The sequence below is a fragment of the Megalobrama amblycephala genome, linkage group LG7 (assembly GCF_018812025.1).
Source record: "Megalobrama amblycephala isolate DHTTF-2021 linkage group LG7, ASM1881202v1, whole genome shotgun sequence".
Lineage (NCBI taxonomy): Eukaryota > Metazoa > Chordata > Actinopteri > Cypriniformes > Xenocyprididae > Megalobrama > Megalobrama amblycephala.
The window spans coordinates 7,888,258-7,912,667 of record NC_063050.1 but is presented as its reverse complement, the minus strand read 5'-3'; the positions used below and the strand labels follow the sequence as shown (position 1 = coordinate 7,912,667).

The following is a 24,410-nucleotide window of genomic DNA, read 5'->3' as shown; positions in this document are numbered from 1 at the left end:
CATAATGTATTGTTCTCCACTGCGTTTGACTGTCGGGTGAATAAACATGCCGTGACGCAGTACTCCCGCCGATACGTCTGACGTCATGACGTCGTTTCGGAGTTCTAAGCAACGAAATGAGAGGAAGCCTTGAGATGGAGGCAGGGGGTGATTTAATGCAAAAAATAGCAAATTGACGCGCAATTTAGAGACAGTTGACATTTTATTTTCAGAAAGAGACTGCAACAGTCCCCACAAGGAAGAATCGTGTGTTGAATATAGGTATATAGACTCGGTCAGCACTGGATATTTTTGGTGAGTTTCTCAAGTATTGACCGGGCGCCATTTAAACACGCTGTGCGGGAGACAGGAAAGAAATAACCGCTCTCAAAGCCAGCACACAATTATTTGCTTCAGTGGAAAGATTCTGCTCTCAAATAAACGCTTATTTTTAAGGAGATTCTATGCTCATTCTGGTAGACGGTGGAAATGTGCCCTGTTTGTGAGGGCCTGTGGTAGCGTCAGGTATTGTTTGTTAGCTGGCTAACTGCTAACAGACCTCGAACTGAAGAGAGACATTTACGACCTCGAGCAAGAGATTACAGGTATAAATTATGCATCAACCGCCAATTCATGTTTTGTTTTAGTGTCTGCATTTATTTGACTCATGTTTATTGGTTTAAATATATTTGTAATTGAGCTCTGTTATCAATGCGGGATGTAACGCCACCTAAAGAAAAGACATGAAACTAACTAAATGTTTTACTGGTATTCACAAACCAATGTTACCCAAGGAACTGAAGATTTTTTTTTCCACATTTACAACGCTTTAAATCGACTCGATAAACCATTGCCAAAGTTTACTCTTAAAAATAATTAGTGGGAGAAAAAAAAAAAAAAAAAAAAAAAAAAAAAATATATATATATATATATATATATATATATACACACACACACACACACACACACACACACACACACACACACACATACATACATACATGTACGTACATGTACGTACTGGCCAGATATCAAAATACACGTTTAGTCATACAGATGTTAGTGTTCTCACTTTCATCCTGTGTAAGTATTTATTTATTTATTTATTTTTTTTAAATCATTATCCTTTGTGTTAATGGAGGGACTGATTACTTGTGTGCAGAAGAACTGGGTTCTGATTTAATTTGTCGTGTCTTTATATGTATAACAATCCACTGGATGATGCACAATATGCTGTGTAAATTTTTGTTTATGCTGGGTGAATTTTTTTTTTTCCCACAAAATCATTTGCACTGGCTTTAAAGAGTTAGGGTACTACAGGACAGTGCTTCGCATATGGTTTTGGTTCAGGATGCAGATTTTCCTATTGCACATCAAGTGGTGATACAACACACTTGTGACCCAGTTATTACTGTTTCAGGAGGGTCAACAGCTATAGACAAAGAAAGGGTCCAGAATGGGATTGACTTAAGCCATCCTGACCATAGCACAGTTTTGTTGACGCAAAATGATATACTACTAAGTTAAATACATTTTGTCCTATAATGTTTACTTGTTCTTGTTTTCCTCAGAAACCTGTTCCTAGACATCAGCAGTATTATTCACTCTTTAACATAGACCAGTTTTATCAGTCCAGTAATCTTCCCTTACAGTAGCTGCTTGACCACAGCAGCTACTGTGGCTTCTAAACAGGGTTTATTTTTAAATGTTTACCAGAGTTGTAATTTGTATTGAGAAAAGTAATCCATCACTTCTTTTCTTTTTGTGTGAGTTACATCAAGAAATTGAAATGTGGTATTAGGAACTCAAAACAAAAAGTTACGGAATGCAATATCTGCATTTTAGGAGTTTTAAGATTAATTGCCAACATTAGGACACAGCTTATTACACACTCTGTTTATTACATACTAATTACAAATCACAGATAAATGTATCATATCTGGTACTATTAGGATAACTAAATAGTGATTGATACCATAAAAAACAAATAAATCGGCACTGGTGTAATTCCAACTTTGTGTGCACTGTTGTGTTTTTTTTTTTTTTTTTTTTTTTTTTTTTTTTTTTTTATAAATGGGCAGCTGAATGGGCACTACTACTATTCAGACTACATACTATTCATTGATAATAATGATTTTAACTGGAGGATGTTTTTAATGATTGTGTATTTTTTTATTATTTGAAAGAATGTTGACTGTACTAATACTAGGATTTTTCAGTTTGTGCTACTTTCTTAGGGCACATTTAAAAGTTGTAAAGGGTGAATGTCTGTTGATGACCGTTTCAAGTTATACATTCCTAAAATGGAACCAAAACTGTTTTAGATGCTGGTTCAGTTCATCAGGATTTAATGTGATTCCAGATACTCAACACCAACAAACATTGATGTTATTTCTCTGACGTAAAATAAGTAGAATTAACTTGGGGTTGCTTTAATATCACTTGCACCATGCCATAGCTTGCTTTTGGAACAACTTTTTATGGTAACCAATTTATAATAATGAATTTCTTTGTAATGATTACAAAGTCGTTACCCTATTTTGTGTACTGCTATGCAGATGTAGATATTTCTCAAGAACATTTTGTACGTTTGATCAGCCTTGGATTTAAAGTTATCAATAACATTGTGCATCAATCTTGAGAGTATTGTACTTTTAACCATAAGTTTGTTTTTACACTTTCATTGTTTTATTGTGCAAAGCACACTAAGGGTTAAATGTCCCAATACTTCAAACCAGTATTACAATAGATCTGTATAATTGTGCTTGAGTTTGACATTTATGTCTCTTCTGCCTCTCGGTGTGCTAAATTTTACATTTGACCTGTGCAATTGGTTAAGTTTTGCATCAGTTTAAACTGAGCCAATGTAATAAACCCTAAACTTGTAGTAAATTTCCTTCCCTTCACATCTTCAGGTGTTACAAAACTGTCAACATGGCAACAGATATCGGCTCACCTCCCCGGTTCTTCCATATGCCTCGGTTCCAGCACCAGGCACCTCGTCAGCTGTTCTACAAGAGGCCAGACTTTGCCCAGCAGCAGGCCATGCAGCAGCTCACTTTTGATGGCAAGCGCATGAGGAAAGCTGTCAACCGCAAAACCATTGATTATAATCCATCTGTCATCAGATATCTTGAGGTATATTTCTGACAATAAAAAATAAAAAATAACTACCAGAAAATAGAACAATCTTAATAATTGGCAATTTACTGTATTTCAGAATCGATTGTGGCAGAGAGATCATCGAGATTTCCGTGCTATTCAACCAGATGCTGGCTGCTACAATGATGTGAGTTTCACTACTACTACTTTGGTTAGGTCTTGTATGTTTTTCCTTCAAGTTCATATATCCATTAAAATAATTTATTTTCTTGCAGCTCGTTCCTCCAGTTGGTATGCTTAGTAACCCTATGAATGCTGTTACGACAAAGTTTGTCAGAACCTCCACCAACAAAGTTAAATGCCCTGTGTTTGTTGTGCGAGTAAGTGTTGAGCTTGCATTTTAAAAAGTTTGATGCTTGATGATTTGAAATGCATAAATTTGCTGTATAACCAACATTGAACCAAATCCATTGGTTGTTCTAAATCTTTTATTATCCATTTCTTCCCTTCTAGTGGACTCCTGAAGGCAGGCGACTTGTAACTGGTGCCTCCAGCGGAGAGTTTACTTTATGGAACGGGCTCACATTTAACTTTGAGACAATTCTGCAGGTAACCAGAGACCATATTTTCGATTTGTGGCACACCACCTTGCCTTATAACCTCATAACCTCATAAGCTTTCTAAAAGGCTCTTGTTTATTTATCAAATTTTCTTCTATTCTCATAGGCTCATGACAGCCCTGTCAGGGCAATGACCTGGTCTCACAATGACATGTGGATGTTGACTGCTGACCATGGAGGTTACGTGAAGTATTGGCAGTCCAACATGAATAACGTCAAGATGTTCCAGGCTCACAAGGAGGCGATTAGAGAGGCCAGGTCTATACACAATCTACCATTTTCTGTAGTTAACCCAAGCCTGTTACTGGCCCTGCAGTGGCAGGGCTCTGCCTGTAGGGGGCTCTCCTCAGTGCTGTCAGTTCTGATATACTCTTCCCTGTGCTGCTCAATGTTCATGTCATTTATTATTGACACGTGTGTGTTGTTGTTGCAACACCTCATTTATTTGTCACCTGTGGCTGAAAAGTTATGTATCCTCATCTTTTATATACATAACTACTTTGTACAGAAAAGGTGTATTTTTCACACTTTTAAATAAAGTATTTCCAATTATTTATATTCTAAGGTGATGACACATGCAGTCTAGAATAAATAATAATAAAAAAAAAAAAACACGTCCGTTAAAAAGACCCTTGGGGACTAAAGTGTTTGTTGGAAGGGTTTATGGAGCCTCCGTATTGGAGGTGCTGGACTCTCGTCCTTGCGCTGGTGTTATTGTAGGAAACGTACACAACTCAGTTCACAATGGTTTAACAATGAGACAGGAGATGTCCCGAGTGGCCATCAGAGTCTGTGCCACACTTTCAGTCAGTCCCTTAAAACAAGTCTTCCCTAATAAAAATGCTGCCTCAAAATAAAGATTAAGAATAAATAACTCAAATATTGACTTCAATACAACTCTGTGGGTATAAATGCACATGGCAACATTTTCATTCACAGTGAAATCTATGTTTATGTTTCACTGTCACTCCCTTTCATTTTGTTTACTCAGACACAATGCAGAGCATGTAACGTTCTTTCTGATGCAATAAAATGCAGTTTCACCTACAATATTTTTTTGAAAAACAAAAAAAGCCACAAATTTAAATCCAGTGTCATCAATTTATACAAATGGCTCATGGGTTGAAGTAAAACAGGCTGAAGAGAGGCTTTTGCTCACTTCAGTGGTTCATTTATATATTTTTAAACATGCTTTTAAAAATTGAGTGCATAGTAAGAACATTTGTGCACTGTGGTTAACACTTGTGCTTCATGGTGTTAGGTGGTGTGATAATTCTGCTTTATTTGTCTGTAGAAATAGGAAAGTAAAGGTGTGTTTTTGGAGGTCAAAAGGGTGAGTCGGTAAACTGAGGCAGGCTCAGTTTTACCAAATGTTTGAACCAGATTGTGTGCCCTCTGGAAGGAAGAGTGCTCTGTGTGGAGATGATGTGTTCAAAACTTACATGATTGTGTTTACTGATCGATCTAGACAAGCACATACCTTTTTATATGCTCAATCCTATTTCTCATGTTGTACGGCAGGGCTCAGAATACAGGGAAATGTGTGGCTAGTTTTAACTATTGCAATCATTTTTGCTTGTGTGCTGTCTATGAGCAGCCCACATACTTTTTTTGTTTAAATTAGAGGTGCATTAAAGGGAGTATGATAGGACTATAGAGAGTGAGCTGTCTGCTAAGGAGATGGATGGTTCCTTGTCAGATCAACTCAAAGGGCCCCTGTAAGATGTCCACCCCACAGAGAACTGCTATGTTATCCTTCATTGTTGATTCTCTCCCTGCTGTGTCTTCAGTTTCTCTCCTACGGATAATAAATTTGCCACTTGCTCTGATGATGGAACTGTACGCATCTGGGACTTTCTGCGCTGTCATGAGGAAAGAATTCTGAGAGGTATGTTATATAAGATGTGGAGATATTCACAAACGCTTTCTTTTGAACAAAATTACACTGTCATCTGGGTTCACAAACACAAGTCTTCACGTTGTCTTTCACACAAATCTGCACACTTTACCATGGGCTGTCAGTATCAGTTTTCCTGTTCTTGCATATTTTTTTTTTTTTAGCAGTTTTCATGGGTTTGCAATTTAAATAAATATTAGACCTTGTGTTTAAGATTATAACTAATATTTTACTGATCAATATTTTTTATAGTATATATTAATGTTAAGAAAAACATTGTTTTCTCTGTTAATAGTGCTTTGTATCTTTTTTTTTTATTTTCTTGTGGAAATTTAATGCACATAAATATGGGAAAACATTTTTGCTTTCTGTGTATGAGCATTTTATTGCGTGTTATCTTTATTGTTTCTTCCAATCTATGTATGTATATATACATTTCTGCAAACTGTTGCATCTAATAACCCTGTGTTTTATGTATTATAGTCTTGTGTACTGAACATTAATAATGCAGTGCACTATTGCTGTAGTACTACTGCCAAACAATCTAAAACATTTGCAGTAGAAACGTTTAGATATCTTTTCTAAAATATTTTTATTTTGTTTTTTCAAACAGATTATCAAATCTAGTGATGATCAGTTATCTTAAAAATCTAACCTTTTTTCCTAATGACAAAAGATTCTCATAGTTTAACAGAATTACCATTAAACCGTCTCTCATCATGTATTAGTATTGAAAGCCACACTCTAGTACAGAATCAATATTAAATTAGCATATAGCCTTTCCAAACTGTCACTTGTCTGAATTTAAAAAGAATTGTTCCTTATGGCATGATTTGAAATATTTGTTTTTATTACAATGTAGTGAAGACGAGGTATTTGTCTCTTTCAATACTAACAACATACTCATTTATGTATGTGAGACATATAACCTGACCTGTCACCATTTAAAAAAAATAAAATAATCCACCATAAATGCACAGACGTCATTACATGAATATTCTTCTTTAAAAAAAAAGTACTAAAACTGTGAAGACATGCAATACCTTAAAAAAACTACCTTAAAAGCCATTAGTTGACAAATGACTGGTGGGATTTGTGGGTTTTAGTTTTAGTTTGTTTTTATTGTTGTTTTTAATATTCAGCTCAATAACAGTACCACTCCTTTCCATCTCAAATGTTATCTCAGACTTAATGTTTTTGTTTGTTTGTTTGACATTTTTTGCTCCCCATGAGGAAAACTGCTTATAAATCAAAATAAATATGTTTATTGAAAATGTAAAAATGCAGAAAATTTTCTGTGATGGGGTAGAGTTAGGGTTAGGGGATATAATATACAGTTTGTACAGTATAATAATAATTTTCTATGTGAAGTCCCCACAAAAAATGAATGTGTGTGTGTGTGTGTGTGTGTGTGTGTGTGTGTGTGTGTGTGTGTGTGTGTGTGTGTGTGTGTGTGTGTGTGTGTGTGTGTGTGTGTGTGTGAGTGAGTGAGTGAGTGTGAGTGAGTGAGTGAGTGAGTGAGTGAGTGAGTGAGTGAGTGAGTGAGTGAGTGAGTGAGTGAGTGAGTGAGTGAGTGAGTGAGTGAGTGAGAGAGAGAGTGAGAGAGAGAGAGAGGGAGTGCAATGCAATGAATTAATGTGACTGGGTGTAGAAGTTTTGTGATAAAATAAAACATTAAAAAACAACAACTTGTGCTTAATGTTAGGTTTAATTTAATTTTTTTTTTTTTTTTTTTTTTTGCATTAGTAACACATGCAGAAAGCAAACTTTGCTGTTTTGCTTTGTTTGGGGTTATTAGGTGCAGGTTTCAAAATTGTAAGCTTTTGTCCTGTAACAACTCAAGCCGAGTAGTTTGTGGTCAAATATTTCAACCTCTCAAAATGCATATATTCTTTCATGCTAGTTTGCTGGAACGTAGTTTGAAATTTGCATCCATGTGCACTCCATTAGGGTACCTGTTGAGCCAGAGACAAAGTGCCCTGAAATTTAACATTAAGTAAATAGAAAATATTATTTTCACCCAATTTATGATCTCCTTATGATTGAAATAACAATGAATTAAAGCAGCTGTCAATTTAGCAGAAAAATGTTTAGACTTAGGACTGTAATCAAATAAAGTACTGTATGAAAATGTGAATAGCATAGGTTTTATACATTGTAAGACCTTTCACAATATATAAAATCTCCACATGTTTTTTTGTTTCCGAATGCTACATGTCCTTCAGCTATGGCACTAGTCCCAGTTGCAGTGATCTGGATTGTGCCTGATTTGTATCAACAATAGAAATAGGACTCATGCTTTTTTTTTTTTTTAATAGTTATTTTTAAATAGATCTCGCTGATTTGCATAAAAACAGAACACACATTCTTTCACAACAGAGATTTTCACTCTGTTTAACTAGGCTTTCTTTTCCTCATGTTTGTGCAAAAACACAGGTGTTTGTTCATCTCTGTCAACTAAAAATACAGCTATTAAGGATTCATGCAGCTTAATTATTCTGAGCAATGTGTGTCTCACAATCACATGATGCGCTCTTTAAAATAATGCTTTTATTTGATAGTCAAAGTGGCTTATTTGTCAATTTGAGTTTTACGAAAAATTAATTATTTTGCTATTTCAGTGGCATGTGACTTGATTAATAATGGAGTTTAAGCCAATAAAACATTTTGCTGGCTGTTACTTAGGCTGGCTTTGCCTATTATAGATTTGTAATAAAATATTATGCCATATGATGCATATAATGTAATGCTTAATTTATGATCAAAAGTAATAAAATTGTTACTCTTGAGTAACATAATATTTCTCTAAAAATATAAAAGGAAAAATATGTGCAAATACATATTTGTTTTTGTGTCACAAACTAACACCTACTTGTGTTTCCAGGTCATGGAGCAGATGTGAAGTGTGTTGATTGGCATCCCACAAAGGGCTTGGTGGTGTCCGGCAGCAAAGACAGCCAGCAACCTATCAAATTTTGGGACCCAAAGACTGGACAAAGTTTGGCAACACTGTAAGTTAGTGTAGTGGTCAGAAGTCAGTGTTTGTCTCTGAAGAAACTTCTCGAGTCAGGAGTTCCAGGTGGCAAAAGAAGAGACTAATTTTTCATGCAAAAATAGCCAAGATGCCAGTTGATCATCTAACAATTTCACTCAAAACTCTCATTCATATACAGTCTCTTCCAACTTGTTTACACTTTGCTCAACCAATGGTCATTTGTTAGGTTATCTTAAAATGTTATTAGTCCATCCCAAAATAACAGGTGCACATCTTAATCTTTCTTGCATGAACACTCCTACGCTTATCTCAACATCAAAAATATTTCCTAAAGGGAGACACACAGTACACTCTATGACCTGAGGCTTTTTCTGAGGGTTTCTGAATATTACACTGTAGACTGAGAAATGAAACATTTCCTATATGTTTAATAAAATACCCGTTAAGAAATATACAAAGTTAGCAGACCGCTGTGAGACAGGAAAATCACGTAATCTTTGTACCATGCCCAAATCGTTCGACAAGTGTTACGGAGAGGTATTCAGCTATTTAACAATAAAAATGATTGTTGCTGCATTGAAAATTCTTTTATGCCAAAGTGTTGGAGTACTTAATTTAAGTGGGGCTATTAATCTTTCTGTTGTGTTTTGTCCTCAGACATGCACATAAAAACACAGTCATGGAGGTGAAGTGGAACCTCAATGGCAACTGGCTGTTGACAGCGTCACGTGACCATTTATGCAAACTGTTTGACATCCGCAACCTCAAAGAGGAGCTACAGGTTTTTAGAGGACACAAGAAAGAAGCCACAGGTATTACAATCCTAATGAGAATGTTTTTGAATGGCTCTTATGCTGGTGAAGCAGTGTGTTCTATACTTAAATTTTTTGGTTGCAGCTGTAGCCTGGCACCCAGTTCATGAAGGCCTGTTTGCCAGTGGAGGTTCTGATGGATCGCTGCTATTTTGGCATGCAGGGTAAGCTATGTTCACATCCTCTCTGTTCCATATATTCATATGTGGTAGCTTTAGTCAAAATTGAATACTTTGTAGAGTAGTTTTTAACTTTGTTGTGTCATTTGACTGCTAATGTGGTAAATATTTTGCTAGTGTGGAGAAAGAAGTGGGAGGAATGGAGATGGCTCATGAAGGAATGATCTGGAGTTTAGCCTGGCATCCACTGGGCCACATCTTGTGTTCTGGGTCTAATGACCACACCAGGTGAGTGAGTGTAACAAAACTTTCATGTGGTTTACCAAATGTGTCTATTAGGGTTGTTTACCAAAATTTAAGTTACCAATACCAGTATAATTTCACAATTCTCAATACCAGTTTGTTACAAGATTTTGTTACAGTTTTTGTTGCAGCAAAAAAATGACATGCTATTTACTGCACTTATTTATACTCAGATTTTAATACATCAATAAATTAAACAAATTCCATGCAGTTAAGTGAACATTCAGAAACTAATAAATTAAAATCATAAACCTAAAGTGCTCCAGTTTGTATAGATTTAGCTTATTGCTCTGCAATCACTCCCTCAGCAAATTTTGGACAAGGAATCGGCCAGGGGACAAGATGCGGGACAGATACAATCTGAACTTGTTGCCTGGAATGTCAGAAGATGGGATGGAATATGGTTAGTATTCCTTGACCTCTTGCAATTTAGAAGCCCTATAGAGTATGTACATATGAATTCATAATGTTTTATCTTGGGGTAATTCTAGATGACATAGAGACCAATAGTGTTGCCGCCATTCCTGGCATGGGGATCCCAGAACAACTGAAGGCTGCTATGGAACAAGAACAAACTGGTTAGCACACACATACATGGTCATAGTCAATATTTATTGATATTCATTGTAGTCATGTATAGGTAATTAGTTGGTTATTTGATAATTGGTGTTGATGTGCTTAGGAAAAGAGATGGCAGCAGAACCTGAGATGAGCATCCCAGGGCTGGACTGGGGAATGGAAGAGGTCATGCTGAAAGACCAAAAAAAGCCCCCGACTAAAAAAGTTCCCTATGCAAAACCCATTCCAGCTCAGTTTCAACAGGTCAATATGATCAGCTTATACATACATTTTGGCAGCACTGCCAGACATACTGTGGTTTTGATCTTGTGGATACATTATAATTTGGCTAGTTGTGTGTCCCTCACTTTTTATTTAATTCAATAGGCCTGGGCAGAGAATAAGGTTCCAGCAATGCCTCCTGGAGAGGTTCCAAAGGAAAGGAAGGATGAGAAGAAAGTAGATGGCAAGAAGAAGACGCAAGCAGAGATTGAGCAGGAAATGGCTGCCCTTCAGTATACAAACCCAATGTTGCTCGAGGTCAGCATATATGCTTACATGTAGAGCTTTAGCATTGTGCTGTAAAACTGTGAATCATCACTGTTTTGTCTATCAACACTGGTTAATTAATTTGATAAAGTAATTCTTTTTGTCTGTAGCAACTAAAGATTGAGCGAATGGCACAATTACAAGAACAGGGAATGCCTCCCCCTGCTGGACAGTCAGGGCCAGTGCCGCCCTTTCCAGGTCAGGGTGGTCCGATGCCCCCTCCAACACAAGGCTTCCCTCAATCCATGCCTCCACAACAAATGCCGCACAACATGCCTCCAGTGGGACCAGGTGGAATACCTGGTCCATTCATACCTCCAGGCCAAATGGGTCCACCCGGACCTTTGCACCAGGGTCCTCCTCCACAGGGCATGATGGGACCTCCAGACATGCATGGGCCTCCACGTCATCCTGGCCCTCACAGGAACATTGGACCCCAGGGTCCTCCTGGCATGCCGCCTGGCCCCAGAGGTATGCAAGGACCTCCTCCTGGAGGAATGCCCCCAGGTTCTGGTGGACCTCCAGGCAATATGATGGGACCACCACCGCGAGGACAGGGGCCGCCACAGGGAGGTATGATGCATCAGGACATGAGGGGGCCTGTGCCTCATGGAAACATGATAGGCCATCAGGGACCCATGCCAGGGAGTATGATGGGGCCTCCACCCAGGACTCATGGCAGTATGCAGGGCATGGGAAATATGCATGGTATGGGGCCTCCTCCAGGGGGTATGCATGGACCACAAAACAACATGCAAGGGCCACCAGGAAACATTCAAGGACCTCCAGGCAATATGCAGGGCCTTCCACCATATTTGCAAGGCAAACCACCACATATGGGTGATGGAAACCGAGGACAGTTCAACCAGGTGCAGAAACCATTGAAATAAACGCATCCGTGAATGTTTAGGACAAAGAGATGTTACTGAATAAATATCAGGGAAGCTTCTATTGCTTAAATTTTATGCATGTCTTTCAGGGACAGAATCCTGGGCCTCAGTCAATGATGCATGGAATGGGACAACAGGGTCCTAATGGGAAAGGTAATATTCAGCCTTTTGTGGGAAGAAAAGTTACTCATATTAGAGATGCAAGGTTCTGGATAAATTGAGAATCAAGATTGTTTTGAACAGAGATCACGATTCTCCCACGATTCTGAACGGACAACTAAACAAAATAACGCAATTTTACTAGAGGTTTTGACAAAATGTTAATCGCTGCAGTCTATTTAAAATGTTTAATCTGAATTATTTAAAAAGGCTTGGTTTAAATGAATGATTCAATGACTCATAAATACTTCACTTATTTCATTGCTGTATGAATCAGCATTATTGAACAAATCTCAAACCTATGAAATTTTTAACCAGTATGATTTTTTTTAACCACCTTCTGGCGTAACACTGTAATGATACAATTGTTATTTGATCATTACTTTCAAAAGGTGCTCTATTTTGATCACTTCTGTAGACATCAGTGTTTTACTGTGAAGCTGTTTCATACCTACACATGAAATGCTTTCTCTGGGTCAGTGGCAGCAACAGCGCAGATTTTAATGTTCTGGTGTGATTTTGTCAAAGGTTTAATAGACACAGGTGAATCATTGTCATTTAGGAATGAGAATGTGTGGGTGTTTCAATCAAGATCGCAATCGTTTAATGATTAATTGTGCTGCTCTAACTTATATGCATGATGGTTTAATCAAAACTAGTATGTGAGAGTTAATAGTGACTTTTGTGCTCTCCCTGTCTGTTTTTGTCAGGAGATACTCCTCGAGGACCACCTAACCACCACATGGGACCCCCACCAGAGCGACAAGGCCCAGGAGGACCTGGTCAGGGCTCAGATGGAGGCCAGTACTGGGGTGATGATGGGGGTTATCAAGAGGGCTGGAGAAGAGGCCCTGGGGGTCCAGGACAGGAATACTCTGGAGGTCACAGAGGAAGCTCTGGAAGCCAATGGGAGGGCCAGGAAAGGTTTTCTTCGCATGATGGAGAGTACATGGGACACGACAGGTATGTTTCATTCAGCACAACATGAACTTGTGTAGAGCCGTAGGTCACTGAAAAGCCACGCAATATCGCGTTCATATCGCAGATGAATCGCCTGCGATAATGAACGCGATATTGCGTGGCTTGTCCGTGAACTACGGCTCCGTCTATTAAAAGGCGCTCCGTTTAAAAACAGGTGATGGCGATTTAGCGGTAATCAGGGAACCGGCTTTACTGACGAAATGCGCGTGAGAATAGCATGCGATTAATCGTGCAGCCCTACTCGCCACCAACTGGACAAAATTTTCTGTTAACACGACCTCTGGTCTGGTGACATCTTTACAGGTATGATGGGTATGAGGGTTCTGGTGAGGAATTTGACCAGAGGCAGAGACGGCCACCACATGGAGATGATTCGTAAGTGTTGCATGCTGAGATTTATCCAACAATTAGCTTTATTGTGTTCTGTCAGAAAGAAATAAATAGACATTATTCAAAATAATTCTTAAGACTGAAACACTGGACACTAAAGTCTGTGGTATGCTTCTTTTTCTGTCTGCCTGACAGGCATGAAAATCCCTCACCTTTCGGCGAAATTCGCCGTTTTGAAACCAAAATAGGTGACTTACGTGAATCGTGTAGATTCGATGAGAAAAATTTTGGGGGAGGTGGGGGGGGGGGGGTGTATTCATATTCAGTGAACTGCGAACAGGTGCGCGTGCCAGAAGGGAGCGCGAGTGCATGAAAATATTAACGCGAAGGGCCTTGCATCACCAGTGCAGACCACCATCAGAAGCTGAAAGCATGCCTGGCCTCGGCGATTTATCTGACTGAATTTGGTGAGTGATGGTTTCAGACCTGGACTGGCTAATCGGGAGCACCGGGAGAATTCCCGGTGGGCCGGTCAGTTTATTTGGCCGCGAGGGCCGGTGTTGTCATGGCACTGGGTTGAAATATGGATGCTCTAGAAACTGTGGACGCGGCCAAATGTACTAAGCTGGGTATCCTAACTTTTTCCTAAAAACCATTCAGTGACGGATTTAGGCCTGGGCGGCACGGGGCACCCGCGCAAGAAAAAACAAACAAACGAATGCGCGATCGGGTTTTTACCGCTCATTGTGTGCGCTCGGAGAAGACAACTCACTCAAAAGTATGCGAGAAGAAGGGATGAGGTAACGTCTGTAGGGACAGCGGGACAAGTTCTAAATCAACATTACATTATGGTAAGGCAAAAGGTCTAAGCCACCGGAGGCCGATTTAAGTAACGTAAATAAATAAAAAGGAAGAGGGGAAAACATGCAAAAGATAAAGGCATGTATGCAGCTTACTCATAATGTAATAATAGTAGGCAAATAATAAAATATGGCCTATCACTTATGTTATGTTGCTTGTTATGCTATTACACATTGGCCAACAATATAGCTAGCTTAACTAGACAGTAAAATGTGATTTTGTAACGTAACTTTTTTTTAAAAAAATGTAATAGCCTACTTTAATATTTTACTGTAAAGTTGTGCAATTTTGTAGGATTTATGGTATTTTGTTTTATTTATTTGCCCCAATTTGTAATAATTTAAGTATATACATTTATATAAAATAGCAAAATTTTATGTTAAATCCACTTTAATAAAGATCTACATTTCTAAATTTCATTCATAGTGATAGACATGAAAAATGTGCCTGGGTTTAGTGGACGATTACTGCCATCTACTGGAAAGCAAACACTTAATTAAATTAAAATTAAAATAACATTAATTTTTAACTACAGCTACTAGATGGCTAGAGAATTAATCAATGGTCCACTTTATAAAATCATTATTATAACTATAAAAATAACTTTATATCAAATTTTAGCATTTTTTGTACTATCATTTGTACTATCATGGGTATTTGAAGATATTTTAGAAAAATGCAATTATTTACAAGGTTGTAGAGAACAGTGCACTATTGCAGACTTATATACTGAGGTTTTAATTACATTATTTTAATATAGTCAGTTGTGAATTAAAGTGGGCCGGTCTAAGGCATGAAACTGCAGGGCTGAAAATGAGTCCCAATCCGGCCCTGGATGGTTTCAATAATTTTAATATTTTCTGGTATATCTATGTTAAGTTACAAAGGAGCTCTGTTGACATAGACTTAGCTAACGTTAGCTACAGCTTGATGAATTGAGTCATTGAACACAGCAGGAGAGAACGCAACGTTAGCCAGCAAGCTAAAGCTCTGGTGGAAAATTATTAGCTAACACTACCGTTTTTGAGGAGGTAGATTTTGAGGTAAGGGGACTAACAAGGCAGAAGGTAAAGTGGTCCACCGTTCTATCAATAAGCAGACCTGCCAACCTGTACGCAATTTGCGTAGCGGATACGCATTTTGACTTCAAAGTACGCTGGTACAATTTGTCAATACGCATTTGTAAACTACGCCAAAACCTGGTGACGCCTCTGTGCACGTGCAGTCCTCAAATCAAGCAACAGCAAAAGAAGAAGAGTTCGACCAATCATAGCGCTAGGTTCTTCCCCCAAATAGCAAGTGGGGATGACTGACAGATGCGTAAAGCCTATCATTAAAAAGAGACTGAAAATCGACACCAATAAAGATTCCCTCGATCCCCCTTCATAATAGTGAGGAGGCCATAATAATCTTTGACTCATGGCTGAAGTTAAGTTTCTCCAGCTCTCCCCAGGTTGGCAAAAAAAGCATCCCAAAATGCATCAGATTGATGCTTTAAAATAAGGAATATTTAAATGTTTCTTCCGGAGGACCATGCCCCCGACCCCCCTAGAGGGGTAATATCCTTGTCACCTTTTTCACCCCTGACCCGTTTTCATGCCTGCTGTTATGTCTCATACACAGTCTCTCACAAGTCGAGCTTTCATCCATTCAAAGTATAATCTTTTAACCATGATCTGATCTTTAACTAGAATTGTCAACTGATTATCAAATACTTGATTTTTATTGTCTGGCTGTGAATGTACAGATACCGGAGGGGTGGCCCAAGTGGACGTGGTGGAATGGGGGGCTTCCAAGATGAGTATGGCGGAGATGAGAGCTTTGATTCCCAAGAAGACATGGGCCAAGGATGGGGAGGTAGAGGAAGACCGCGTGGTGGGCCACCAAGAGGAGGTTAGACCTATTCCATTTACCAGTCCTTGAGCTCACGTTGCGTCCATTAAAACTGAGGTGTCAGGTTTGAACATGACATCTTTCTTAGGTGGTGTAGGAAGAAAGGGGCTTCTCCCAACTCCTGATGATTATCCCTCTCACTATGAAGGAGGAAGAAACCAGGAGGGCTGGGAGGGAGGGCGAGATTCAGGTAGAAGTGTATGAAGGGGGTGCCAATAAATGTTCTTGTTGTTGCAGTGCAGTAAGACATGCTTGAGCAAATTCCCATTAGTTAACTAAGGCCATAAAGCTGAGTGCACACTAAAATGATTTTAGCCCACGTCTGTTTTCACAAACACTTTTTTTTTTTTTTTTTTTGAGGTCTGCAACAACAAAAAAGTCCGATCTAAGCCAAATTGTCTGACAGGCCAGTTAGATGTGTGGATTCCAACATATTATGTGACTTGCCTCAGAAACAAGGACATCTTTTAGTGTAAGCAATGTAGTGAGAGCAGTGACATGAAATTACCAATGAGGAGATGAGAGGATACCATGGGATCTGTTTTATAACATTAATTATTAGACTAGTAATATGAAATGTAGATGACAACAGGGTATAGTTTGTGGGCATCCTTTAATCTTACTTAGAATTGTTTATGAAGAATGGAATGCCCTGCCCATGTCTGTCTGAATTGCTCCATTTCATTTCTTTGTTTTTTAGATTCATTTTTCAGCACAAAGTAAAAATCAAAACTTACATGGAGCCTAAAACTGCCATTGTGTCAACCACTTGAAAAGAATGTAACTTTTTTTGGATGTTTTCTTGAGAAAACTTATACTATATTTCAAGGCTCTATTCAGGTGGTTCTTTTTTGAAGCATTATCTACACTGTGTCCACATGTGCTTCAAGACAACACATGTTGCATAATATTAACAGTAAAGCTGTTTTTTAAAGAATTTTTTTTAGGCATCTAGTGTACTCTTGCCGTAAGCTTTATGTAAAAGCATTTGTGGTGTTGCATAGTTCAAGCTTAACATCAAAGATCCAATAAAATTCATGTTGGTGTGTATGTGTGTTCAGGTCATGAGAGTTATCGGGATGGTCAGCGGCCAGACCACAGTATGCATGACAGTCCTTCTCCAGCCAGTAGAGAGCGTTCTTCCTCTCTACAGGGAATGGATATGGCCTCGCTGCCACCACGCAAACGGCCATGGCATGACGGACCAGGCACTAGTGACATGGACTCCCCTGGTGCAGTGCCTGATGACAGAGGCGCAGGTGAGGGACAGATAAGTGACAATGATTTGTTTACATGTAAAATGCATAATAAGACATTCTGCTTACTAACATTATCCAACTCACCATAGGTCGACCGTCACCAAGAGACGAAGGTGGGTATGGGCCTCCATCACGGGGAGGAAGAGGTGGTTGGGGACGTGGTGGGCCGCCTAACCCAAGTGGTCCTGGTCCCAATGTGGGTCCAAATGCCAGACGAGGGGCTCAACGCGGCGTTATGCGAGGAGGTCGCGGGCGGTAGTTATAGTCCCGCCTGCTTCTCAAAAAGGCAAAACCACAATGAGGACAGGGGACAACAAAGAACCACACATGGCTACAATATCAGCTTCCTTGAGGGTCTGAACAATTATGCAGGCTTGGACATGTGTCTGTAAGCACTTCAGTATAAATCAGCGTGGAACCCTAATTGGTGGCTAAGGCTTAGCTTTTTCTCTATGATGTACCAGATGGAAGGTGGTGGGTACCAGTTATCCAGGGCCAAATATTTTGGCTTATGATGCCTCTTGCCACCTGCTTGGTGTACTTGTGATACATGGGATTTGTTCTAACCTTACGTCAGTGGTGAGAATAATAACCTGGGGCACATTATGGTGTGACGGGAAACATCTCTTGTAATGGACTTAAATTTGTGGTCCAGGAAACTTTGTGATGCATGGTACAACTCTCTGTAGATGCTTAAGAGATGTCCCTTCCTTGCACTGAGCAGCTGACCTGCTTTGTGAGTCACTTGGACAATGGCAACTGAATTTGTACCAGCACCTGAACCCCCTCTGTCTTTTCTTTTTTTTGGCCTAAATGATTCTGATGTATAAAACAAAAAAAACATTGTGTACCATTGAATTCCTCAGTCAGATTCTGTCATTCAGCAAATGCAAGTCAATCTAGGTAAATGCCTGTAGGCATCGTGTCTATTACTAGAGAAAATGGTCTTTTGACTGTTTCGTTCACCCAGTGACTCAGCGCTGTTTATTTATTTTTACTTTTTTTTGTAAAATAATGGAGATAATCTTTCTGTAACTTTACCAGGCTACTCTGAGACGAAACTGCAGACTTTGTTCCTATGTGTACAGTTTGTCACAAAATTGTCATATTGTTGTCTTTTTTTTGTATGAAACCATAATAGAATGTGCAAAATTTATGTAAACTCTCTCTGCTCTTGTCATTACTTTAGTTTCACGCACTCCTTTGTGATTTTTCTTACACTGATAGGAGGTGGGAGTATCTTTTGGATACTATGTTCCCTACAGAAGTGTAGTCACAAGACTGAGATATTTTATTGGTCACATCTTGTTGTGAATTTGCATGTAAGTTCAGAAAACCTCAATTTTCATATGAACGTTGCATGAGCTTACAGTTCCAGTCTGCCACAATTGCATGGGTATGATTGGAAGTCAATGGAGCAAAAAGTCTAGCTTGACTGTTCGTTAGTTTCAACCCACCTTTACACATGTTTTTTTTTTAAGCCTTGATTGATTCAGGTGTGTTGTTTAGAGTTCAATCTAAACTTGGCAGGAAGGTAGGATCACCAGAACAGAGCAGCCCTGCTTTGACTGTCTTTGACATAAAGCGACAATAAATCTCTCAAGCTATCTCTTCCATAGTTTTTGTTTTAACCAACCACGGAGAACGGCACACATTTTTGGTTATTATTTCACGTTGGGTAGCTCTGCCCACTCAAAAAAATATTTTTCATGAAAAAACTATTTTATCTGGTGAAGCATCTGGGAAGTCATAAATAGAATGTATGCGTTTTACATTCTTCATTTGCAGTGGTTGCATGTGTGGGAAAAGGCAAACGGGGAAACATTTTGATTGGCTGTTTTGTTACGTCATACCCCATTTTTGCATTCGGTGTGAACAGACAAATTTCTTGAAGCTGGAATCTTTTTGTTTTGGACCTGGTTATGACACGGTGCAAAACTACACTTTTTCCAGTCGTTAGTTCTATTTGGGTCCTGTTTTGTGCAGCATCACGCCTTGTAGCCTGCTCACACTTATATCTGACTTGACCGGAGAATTATTACTCATGAATCATCAAATAGAGTGACAAAGGAAGAAACATTGGATATTACACATCTCTCAATTTTCAAATGGACAACCATTACAATTGCTTGCTGTCTGGAGAGCCATCATGGAAGTCATGAAAATACAAGTTGTATTTAGACAATACAATACAAAACATACAAACAAAGAACTCAATCACCCTGTTTTGAATGTCTGTTTTTTCTTTTTTTTTTTTTGCCTTTTTGACTGACACATTACTCACCAAAAAAGGTCCATTGTCAATAGTATATCAATGAATGAGAAACTGCTCACACACAGAAGTCACTTTCAAACCAATTAGCGTTCTGTTGGTAAACGCTTCATAATAACATTTAAGTTGGTTTTCAGATTTTTTTATTATATTATATTAGCCTTTCTTAAGGTGCAGTCACATTTATCATTCCCCTGTGAAATTTCACAAGCAAAATCCAGTCATTTCAAAAGGAATTATTCAAGCAATCCGTTTTGTGTGAGGGTGGAAAAGTTCCTTATCCTTATTTCGCTCGTGTTCAAGCTGTTCACACGAATTTGCCACAGTCTAATGTGACCACACCTTTACTCTGGTCCAGGAGTACCTTAGCACTGCACATTTTGGATGTCTCCCTTATGTAAAACGCCTGAGTCAACTCATCAGCTCAGTAAAAGCTCTAGAATCTATACTGTGGGTGCTCAATACTCAAATTGATGCTTCTTCATTTCCCCGCTCCTCCGTCCTCCAGGCTGAGACCCGGAAACTGATCAAAGTTAGCCATCTTGAAGGACATCTCAATTCTCTAATTGCACTGCGAGGAATGAGGAGTGAGAAAGCTTCCGGAGGAGCTATAAGCGAGGATACACGGTTGTATCCTATTTGGAAGTCTTTCTTGTCGAGAAACCTGATGCACGTTCTCCTCCCCCTTCACATCTGTCACAATTTTAATTTATGCTTTACCTTTGCAGTTCAAATAAACCATATATCTCATATTTCAAAAGGGCATTATTATGAATTTCTTAAATAACCAAATTTCAACAAAATAAGGGCAGATCCTCGATCCTAATGCTTTGAAGTGACGCTTCAGTGATCAAGAACATTCCAATGTACAAATAACATTTTCTTCGATTCCTCCATCCTCGTTTTCTTTCCTTGCATCCTTCACTCACATCCTACAGGGGGGTGGAGCTGAGATGCGAGGGCAGGAAACAAGGATGCACGAAGAATTGAGAAGCACCCTATGTATCAAACATATGCAGCGCTCAAAGACCAGGATATAGAGAACCACTACTATACATTTTTGTCAACTGATCTGTCCTTAAATAAATGGCCTATCTTACTTCAGACCTAAGGGCATGATGTAGAGAACACGGAATTAAGATTGTTCATTAAGTTTATTTATAAAGGTAAGTTTTAAGTTTCAAAAGCAGAAAGTTAAAAGGCAAGTAATATGTTTTGGTCATATATATGGTCCTTGTCACGATGAAAATTACAAAACTAATTACTATTAATTACTCATTACTAAAAAAAAAAAAAAAAATTAAATATCCCCATCCACAGAATGCTGCCTCACGCTGGATTCCTCTGTATAGGCTACAGCCAGAGTTTCACAATCAAATGGCAGTACCAGACCAGTCACTCAAAAAAAAAAAAAAAAAATCCATGTTAGATATTGTCTGTTGCCTAGTCCGTGAGTTCCTTGGTCATATAGGCATGGTCTTACCAGTCATAGTCCTTTTAATAGCGGACGCTGCCATGCCACCCATAAACCTCATCCCGGCACTCCCACCCGGCAACAAAGCCACGATGTAACCCACAATAGCAGCAATCTGAAGGCAGGCTCCAAGAGCGGTGAGCAGCGTGCTGTGAAGGCTCAGCGCCGCATACAGAGTGCCTACCAGAGAGCACAGATACACCGCGGCTCCCGGTGTGGGAGTTGCGATGAGTTTACTTGGTCCGCGGAAGATCGCCGCCCCGATGAGCGCGAACACGGAGCCGAGCGACCACAGCAGAGCGAACTTACGCGCCTTCAGCAGGAGTAAAGGAGCATAAAGTGCCGACAGTCCGAAACACAGAGCAGAGAAGAAAATACACGTTCCGAACGCGATCAGTCGCTGGGATCGACTCATGCCCGGCAAACATGGATCAGGTTCTGAAGACCACGGCCACGAGAAGCCGCTGCTCGATCCTTGGCCTGATGACGCTCCACGGCTGTTAGATCCAGTGAATGGACTCGACCACCTGCCGAACCAGCTCTCTGGCACCGAAGCGGGTTCATCAATGTCTATGGTTGTGCTGGAACTGGACTGTGATATCGTCTTCGCGCCGCTTTTAGAGTGAGCTAAATATTCCTGAAGCTGCCGGTTTAATTCAGCCATTATTCACTCAGGAGTATATGGAACAAAAACAGGAAGTTGTGGCACTATGATGACGTCTCACCGTGACGTTCCTGTACACGACGGAAGTACAACTTTAATTAAGTTGGCTTGAAAAAGCCAACTTACTGATCTGCTATTTTCGGTGCGTTCCAAACGGGATATATCGCCCTCCGAAGGGCACTTCGGAGTGAAAATAATCATGGCCGCCATGTTGAAGGGTCGTTCCAAACCGAAGTGCTCAAAACTGGCCACTTCAAAGGGCCCTTCGGAATGAAGGATTTTGAAGGGTACAACTGATGGACACTTTGGGCCCCCATGATCCTTTGCACAGGGAAGTTCTTTGACGTCACAGAATGGGTACAGGAGGTTATAGGAGTTCGATTTTTACCTATAAATGTATATATATTATTTTTCTATACTACTGTAATATTTATACGAGTTAGATTTGGTACATTATTATGGTCAAAACGACATTGTACTTCAACAAAAATACTTTACAGCTCCCTTTATCAGTCCATTCAAATGTTTAAAATACATAGACACAATATAGCCTACATGCCATAAACCTAAAATAAATAAATAAATAAACTAACGCTAAACAAATGGCGCAGCTTGCAAAATTTACTCCTCTTTGATCGTCTCGTTAAGATGACGCTGAAGTGCGTTCCAAAAGAAGAGTTTTTTTGACCCCTACACCCTTCATCCCTTCGAAGCTCTCACTCCAGAGGGTAAACCCTTTGAAGGGATTAGGGCATAGGGATGAGCTCTTCTGAATGGAACGCAGGGATAAACTTATTATTATTCTTCCGTCTTCTTCTGAGCCAAATTTTAGACTGCATCTCCTCCTAGAGCTTTAAAGCTACAACCACCAAACTTGGCCCAGACCTTCAGACTGTTCTGACTCGAGTTGCTATATCTTTTCAGACTGATCCGACTTACAGTTTTCCTAAAAATGCTGATTAAAACTGGAAAAAACTCCCATAGACTTACATTGAAAATATGAACATTCCATCAAACTCCAACTGTCAAAATTCAAATCAAAACAAACTGAAGCCCATTAAACTCAATGAAGCTTTCATTCTCTGTACTATTACTGAGCCATTCAAACTCATAAACTAACTAACTAACTTTCTAACTAAATACAGTAACTATCTATCTAACTCAAATTCAAATCAAAACAAACTGAAGCCCATTAAACTCAATGAAGCTTCCATTCTCTGTACTATTACTGAGCCATTCAAACTCATAAACTAACTAACTTTCTAACGAACTATATAACTATCTATCTAACTCAAATTCAAGTCAAAACAAACTGAAGCCCATTAAACTCAATGAAGCTTCTATTCAATGCACTATTACTGAGCCATTCAAACTCATAAACTAACTTTCTAACTATCTAACTTATTAACCATCTATCTATCTATCTATCTATCTATCTATCTATCTATCTATCTATCTATCTATCTATCTATCTACACACACTTACTCACTCACACTTACTTACTCACACATTATCTAGCTTTTAAACTACTAAACTAAAACTTAAACTATTTCAAACTAAAAAGCTTCAAACCTCAAGCTTTTAAAACTACTCCAAACCTTCTGGCTAGGCTTTTTCAAGCCAACTTAAAGTTTGTCTACGAACTTTACTCATCTAGTTAAATATTAGAGTCTCAAATAGTCTAACTACATTATATGTAATAACACTGTCTATCCTGCAGCTCGTTTTTTTTGTGTGTGTGTGTGTGTGTGTGTGTGTGTGTGTGTGTGTGTGTGTGTGTGTGTGTATGCTGTCTTCAGTGTTTGGAGATTTGAAAGTAAAAGTACAAGAGATTCAAAACCTCTTAAAACGCCTCCAGTAAAACGTGCTGGAAAACTAAATATTGGTTACTCTTGCAATTTCTGTAAAGGTAAAAGGGAAACCATTGCATAGTATACATACAGAAATATTGCGGATATGGAACATTTAGGCCCAGTTTCAGAGACAAAGCTTAGACAAAGGCCCTGTTTCCACCTATAAAGATGCGTTTTGGTTGATGGGATCACAAGTGGATGAGAAAGACACGTTTGCATGGAGTATTTTAACCTGTCTCTTTCACTTTCAACCACTTATGTCCTGATTTCTTTGAGGGGAGGGTCTATGGGTGGCTAAATGTATGGGTTTTTTTCTTTTTAGATCTTTTGATCGAATGGACAAAATAAGCTCTAGAAATTTATATATGAATGCACCTATGATGACGGAAAAACATACAGAGAGCATCAGCTTTCGTTTCTGCTACAGACGATGCTGAACGCAGTGAGTGGTGAAATGGTGAGAGAACATTGTGCTTGGTACATTTTTCGTCTTCAAACCAAACTTGGGTCTTCAGCCGACAAAGGGATAGTTCACCCAAAAATGAAAATTTGATGTTTATCTGCTTACCCCCAGGGCATCCAAGATGTAGGTAATTTTGTTTCTTCAGTAGAACACAAATGACGTTTTTAACTCCAACCGTTGCGATCTGTCAGTCGTATAATGCATGGCAATAGGAACTCCATCTATAAGAGTAAAAAAACATGCACAGACAAATCCAAATTAAACCCTGCGGCTCGTGACGACACATTGATGTCCTAAGACACGAAACAATCGGTTTGTGCGAGAAACCGAACAGTATTTATATCATTTTTTACCTCTAATACACCACTATGTCCAA

At 39.0% G+C, this 24,410-nt stretch overlaps 2 protein-coding genes across 6 annotated transcripts; one reads left to right on the top strand and one right to left on the bottom strand.

Moving 5' to 3' along the window:
- Window positions 1–82: 82 nt before the first annotated feature.
- Window positions 83–18,469, top strand: wdr33 (WD repeat domain 33). Of its 5 annotated transcripts, none has more exons than XM_048195812.1 (24): window positions 83–294; window positions 460–584; window positions 2,895–3,117; window positions 3,200–3,268; window positions 3,357–3,461; window positions 3,595–3,690; window positions 3,808–3,959; window positions 5,492–5,589; window positions 8,483–8,609; window positions 9,251–9,405; window positions 9,491–9,569; window positions 9,702–9,812; window positions 10,136–10,230; window positions 10,319–10,405; window positions 10,510–10,649; window positions 10,773–10,925; window positions 11,045–11,803; window positions 11,914–11,977; window positions 12,694–12,946; window positions 13,268–13,339; window positions 15,903–16,048; window positions 16,137–16,238; window positions 17,110–17,307; window positions 17,397–18,469. In XM_048195812.1, exons 3-24 carry the CDS (start codon window positions 2,914–2,916, stop codon window positions 17,564–17,566), a joined length of 3,435 nt encoding a protein of 1,144 aa, XP_048051769.1. In that variant the 5' UTR covers window positions 83–294; window positions 460–584; window positions 2,895–2,913; the 3' UTR covers window positions 17,567–18,469. The 5 variants fall into 5 exon arrangements, with proteins under 5 accessions (XP_048051769.1, XP_048051768.1, XP_048051767.1 ...); XM_048195811.1 differs by having other exon boundaries at window positions 436–584; XM_048195810.1 differs by lacking the exon at window positions 460–584.
- A 2,245-nt stretch (window positions 18,470–20,714) lies between these two features.
- sft2d3 (SFT2 domain containing 3) lies at window positions 20,715–21,896 on the bottom strand. The gene has a single exon (XM_048195816.1). It carries the CDS (start codon window positions 21,715–21,717, stop codon window positions 21,043–21,045), a length of 675 nt encoding a protein of 224 aa, XP_048051773.1. The 5' UTR covers window positions 21,718–21,896; the 3' UTR covers window positions 20,715–21,042.
- Window positions 21,897–24,410: the final 2,514 nt, after the last annotated feature.

What these genes read in the sequence shown, in the direction of transcription:
- wdr33 (XM_048195810.1), top strand. Translation starts at nt 2,914, where the DNA reads ATGGCAACAGATATCGGCTCACCTCCCCGGTTCTTCCATATGCCTCGG. An exon ending in ATGCTGGCTGCTACAATGAT is followed by an intron (nt 3,269 to 3,356) that starts GTGAGTTTCACT and finishes ATTTTCTTGCAG; the next exon opens with CTCGTTCCTCCAGTTGGTAT. An exon ending in GGAGGGAGGGCGAGATTCAG is followed by an intron (nt 16,239 to 17,109) that starts GTAGAAGTGTAT and finishes ATGTGTGTTCAG; the next exon opens with GTCATGAGAGTTATCGGGAT.
- sft2d3 (XM_048195816.1), bottom strand. Translation starts at nt 21,717, where the DNA reads ATGGCTGAATTAAACCGGCAGCTTCAGGAATATTTAGCTCACTCTAAA.